Genomic DNA, 5,363 nt, shown 5'->3' on the forward strand with positions numbered 1-5,363 from the left:
TATCCACTAATAATAGTTATAATTAATTAATAGTAATTAATTAATTATTAATTAATAATGGTTATAATTTTGTTAAAAACATTGCATTTGGTCATTACCTCAAAATGTGATAAGATCTGTTGAGATTAATAAAGTTCTGAATATTAAAATCTCTTTACTAGCTTGTTGTCATTATTGATAATTATGCTAAGAAATCAGTGTCTTCACATAGAGAAGTATCATTATTCATTATTAATAATGTAGAACTAAAGGCAAACTAAGCAAATTTATTATTTCAAACTGGTAGCCCTTCGTATGACTCAGTACCCATGAAGTACCCCGCAGTTCCAAAAAGGTTGGTGACCCCTGCTTTAGATGAACCAGAAGTCTGTCAGACAGAGCTGGAGTCCAAAATCACAGAACCTCAACTTGTTGGACTTTTGTTTGTTGCTTTATTGACTGACATTTTAAGCACACACAAAAGGATAAGACAAAAATTCTGCTTGTGCACACATGAGGAATGTACAAAGAAAAGAAGATTTAGTTTTTTATCTTCATCGTTTTGAAGACTTCTGAAAGCTATTTTTTCTATTTACTAAAGGGTTAAGAACTGCTAAATTGTCCTGGACATCCTTGCAAAAATTGAAAAAAAAGAAAATCTTGTGATTTTTCTGAACGTTCACAAAGATCTTGAGAGCTCCATCTCAGACTCTACAGGCTTCATGCTGTGTTAAACCAGAACATGTGAAGAAGAGATCAAGCTAACCCCCAGATTTGAAAGAAACGAACTGTATTGTGCTTGGGTTCCTTCTGCTGCTTTAATTTGACCTTCAGAGATGAAACAAGCTGAATTCTGCTTGCAGGCACTCTGTCGTCACCAGTTTGAGCCCCCCAGCTGTTGGAACTGAGAAACACAAAAGCATAAACTCAAGAGGATGTGACTGGTGTAAACAAGGAAACCTCATTTCAGCTGATGTGGTTTTACCTCTTTAAAGTCAGGAGACTGTGATTCCTGCCACCAGCGATGAGCTGAAGAACTGCTTCCAGTCAGATGCCATTAAGACGCCCTCTCGGACTTGTATCTTATAGAAAAAAAACTAAACCAATTAGGAGGTTTGAATTATAGACGGCAGATTATCTTTTCAACTCTCAGGCTTTTAATCCACGAGGCTTTTACGTGCTCCAGTCCTTCAGCAGAGCAGAGTTCAGCGAGGGCTACAGCGGGAACTAATGTGCTTAGTTTTGTCTGATAAGGCCGCGTGGAGCTCTCTGCTTGTTCCTCTCTGATTATGCCCACAGAAATGGGCTTCAGTGTCTTCGTGAAGTGGAGGGCGTCTCTATCAGCCCAGCATTTCCCTGAACATTTGTGCGGATTATTTCAGATGTAAACGTCAGCTGTTTGGTGGTGCGTTTCAGCCTCACAGTCGCTCCTCATTCTGACTAAAACTTAACTTTTAATTGCTTGTGAAATGAACATTTCTTCCTTTGAACAAAGACACAGAATCACACATTCACAGAAACAGAATGGTGTGAAATCGGGCAAATTTGACTTACGCAATAGCCAAATAATGCTGACAATCGAAGAAGTAAAACTGCTGTTACATTACAGAAGTTTTGCCTTAAAGGGGCCATTTCATGAAAATTCTACTTTTGAGGTTTAAATGCATTTTACTGTTCATTACTCACTATAAAGAACCTCAAAGCGGTATTTTGATCTGTTCATGAATCCGTTCGTGCTGACATCAGCACGATGTGAACCGCCCCCTCCAGGAAAAAAAATCTGTGCTGCAAGCTCCTCCCCCAGACTACAATGAACACACACCCACTTATTCTCTGCCAGAATGTGTCTCCTAGCAGGAGATAACCACCTTCCTGTACCAGGAACCGCTCTCTGACCCATCTTTCAAGGTGGTCTCAGTTCGTTTTCAATCAGACTGAACTTCTGTTCACTCTGAGATTCCTCTGTCTGAATATGAACTGAACCGAGAGCGGAAGAACTGAACCAAAACGGCCACCGTACCTGACAGTCAAGTGATGTAAACACGTTAGAAATGAGGCGATCGGTGAGCCGCGGACAAATGTAGAAGATTAGATTGTCATGTGAGCCAAAGGGAAATAATTAGTTCATATGTTTAATTGTTAGAACGTTTATTTTAACACCACTACAAACGTATAACTCACTTTTCTGTGTCTCGTTACGCGGCGCCGTCTGCTGGCATGACGTCATCTTAAAGCACTATTGTAGTTTTAACAGAATTCTCTTAAAAACAATGTAGTAAAACCACAACGATGAGACACGGAAACTCATTCAAATGTGGTCGAATGAATTCATGCTCAATAAAACAACTTTTAACGTGATTCACATTGATTCTACTGATAATCTACACGTCACAAACTCTTGTTGGTGTGTGTAGCTGTAGCTGTAGCTGTAGCTGTAGCGTCTCCAGTAACCGTCATGCAGGATTCCTCCGCGGTACCAAAGCTGCAGTAAAAGTGTTGAACCTGGACTTCATACAGATGCTCAAAATCCATCAGAAAATACAAAGTTTGAATAAGTGAAACATCTTAGAAAGCTTTTGTGAACCACGGCGCATCCATCTTTCTCTTCTGTTTTGACCCGCCCCTAAAGCTGCTGGCCAATGACTGAAGAGATCTTTAGTCACGTGGTTTTGTTTACAAAGTTTGGTCACGCTGAGGAGGCTCAGGGAGGCTCAAGGATGATGTCATGAAATGGGCGGGACGACAAGGAGTGAAAGGCGGAGCCTCAGAGATGGTGTTGTTTTACTTCTGGGTATTAAAATGGTCCAAAAAATGACTCATATTTCATAAATAATTAGTTTTTTAGGGAATATATGATCATATATATGGATATAGTTCACTCTGAGAGGCTAAAGAAAATTATGGTATGGCCCTTTTAAAATACGTTTTTGTTAATTGTTTCTAGAATGTCATAGATTCTTGTATTTCAGGTAAAGTGATGTGATTTGTCTGGAAAAAGAACAAATGTTCACAATAATCATCTAACTAATCAAACTGACCTTGTGCTTGAAGTAGCTGCTGATGATTTGATATTGCTTTAACACAAATTGTAATTTAGTAACATGATAAATGAGCAGTTTCCTCTTTGTCTGTTGTTGGAGCAGCTGGAGGAGGAGGCCCGGGGGGAGGCGCAGGGGGGTGAGGTCGACCCAGACCCGGAGCGGGCCCTGAAGCAGGAGCGTGAGGAGCATCAGCGTCTGCTGGCCGAGAGCCACAGCACATCCCTGGACCTCCGCTGGAGGCTGCAGCACGGAGAGAAGAGGTGGAGCCGCGAGAGGACGGAGCTCCTGGAGCGCTTCAGCCGGGAGCGGCAGGAGTGGGAGAGCAGCATGAGGGAGATGCACCGCAAGATGGAGAGGGTAAGAGAGGGCGGAGCCTAATTCATCCACTCATCAGCTAACTGTCACCATGTTTGTTTCGTCTTGAACTTTCAGGTTTTGTTTTAGCGAGATTTTAACAAATTTATGGAGGAGTTGTTCAAGTTTCAATCAGAAAGGAAAGTAGAGTCTTCCTCTATTCTGATGTGAAGCTTTAAACTCGCACTCCCATCATCTTCTGATCTATTTTCAAAGTGATCTTTTACTTATGATTGTAACATTTTTAGCCAAAACCCACAAACTTCCCCTGTTTTCTAAAACAGAGTTTCTGCAGGAATTTATTAGTATTGTGAGCGGGACTTTTGTCGAGGAGTAAGCCCGTCCCTGCTTCCCGTCATCAATCTGTTTACACTCTCTCCTGCCAGCTTACAGCCCCTCGCAATCCCAGCCTAACATTTGCGGAGCAAAAAATGGCGAGCAATATCAGAGCAGTCCAGTCGTACAGTTTAGATCCAGATTCCAGCTCAGACCAGGAAAACTAAGACGTTCATGGATCTATTTGTCTGTAAGAGGATGCATCAGAATAGATAGCATGTGGCTTGCCCCTCTCATATTTTCTATCACAAATGGGATTTTTTTTCCAACTACTTTTCTTCCTCAGATCCTGATTTACAACAATTTGAATAAAGAAATACTCAGAAATCCAATTTTCCGTCCTATGACTGCTGTGAATTAAATTTAAATGTATGCTCTTGTCTATTTTAAAGTTAGGACATTATGAACATCCCTCTTCAAATGAAAATACTTCTCTTCTTGGACTGACGTCCAGTTAACAAACCTAATAGTTGTAGATGAAACTGATGCAGTATGTGAACATTTTAACAGAATTTGAAGCATATAAAAATGGATTTTGATCGATGGCCAAAAAGAAACAGATTCAGTCCAAACAGGCACTCGATCACTGTTTGTTTGTGTGAATGTTTCTCTTTTTTCCTCTTTAGGATTCTCAGCTCATACTTTGCCACAGCAGCGTAGTAAAATGATGCTTTAAATCTGAGGCAGAGTATTTTATCTTTATGTGTTCAGATCAAATCTAATGTCACATTTTTACTGCATAAACTTTCCCTGAAGTGAAAAGTGGTAAAGCAAACAAAGAAATATTCACCTCTTTAAATTGAAGAGGAGTCTGTTTTATATTTAGTAATAAATAGTAGTATAGGCCTGAAAAAAGATTAATAATACAGCTGCAGAGCAGAGTACACAATATACATCCCTATATTTGACTCCAACCATGCTTCCCACTTCAGCTGGATGCACAGGAAGCAGCACCCCATCCCACCACCACCTCCATTACACAATACAGGTGTGAGGCTTTTGTGAAACATGAAGCAGGAAAAACTTCTGCTGATTTATCACAGACCACAGACATGAGCGCTGAAGCAGAGATGCAGAATTCAGCTTTTTTCTGCAGAAAACAATAAAGCGGGTCACGCTCCGCTCAGAAACACTGGTAAAATATGTTAGGACTGTGTTCTGGTTCAGGATGCTCACAGTGGAATATCTACATCATTCTAGAGTTGTTCTGGGGAACTAAAATAATGAATGGCTTATTGGAAATAAGACTAAACACAGAGCCTCTTTCTAGTCCAGTTTAGAGGGTCAAAGCTGCAGCGCAGAAGAGCTTATCAGATCTACAATAAGACTGACCCAAACAGTTACAAGCTATAAACTGGTTCCACTTTTGTTGAAACAATTCTGATCAATTCAATCATATTTAATAACATCTTTGTTCCTGTCACGAGCAGCAAGACGAATATACATTTTATTGATGGTTGTAACTCTCCAAAAACTGAATTAGTGTATTTTATAAAATAGAACCCTGCATGATAGTGTAGTGGTTAGCATTCTCACCTCACAGCGAGAAATTCAAATAGCTGTATGTCCCTGCAACAGACTGGTGACCCGTTCAGGTAGTGCCCCGATCTGGTATAGGCCCCAGCAACCCCATGAAGCCACAAGGGATTAAGT

General features: G+C 40.5%; 1 protein-coding gene across 1 annotated transcript in view; it reads left to right on the top strand.

Moving 5' to 3' along the window:
• LOC112141446 (microtubule cross-linking factor 1) overlaps positions 1 to 3,377 on the top strand; it is a gene marked incomplete at its 3' end in the record, with an annotated part of 72,414 nt that extends 69,037 nt beyond the window's left edge. The window contains 1 exon segment of the mRNA XM_024264581.2: positions 3,123 to 3,377. Within this exon segment, the coding sequence (XP_024120349.1) occupies positions 3,123 to 3,377 (255 nt within the window).
• Between the last annotated feature and the right edge of the window lie 1,986 nt (positions 3,378 to 5,363).

This window comes from Oryzias melastigma, unplaced genomic scaffold (assembly GCF_002922805.2).
Source record: "Oryzias melastigma strain HK-1 unplaced genomic scaffold, ASM292280v2 sc00311, whole genome shotgun sequence".
In the NCBI taxonomy this organism is placed as follows: Eukaryota; Metazoa; Chordata; class Actinopteri; order Beloniformes; family Adrianichthyidae; genus Oryzias; species Oryzias melastigma.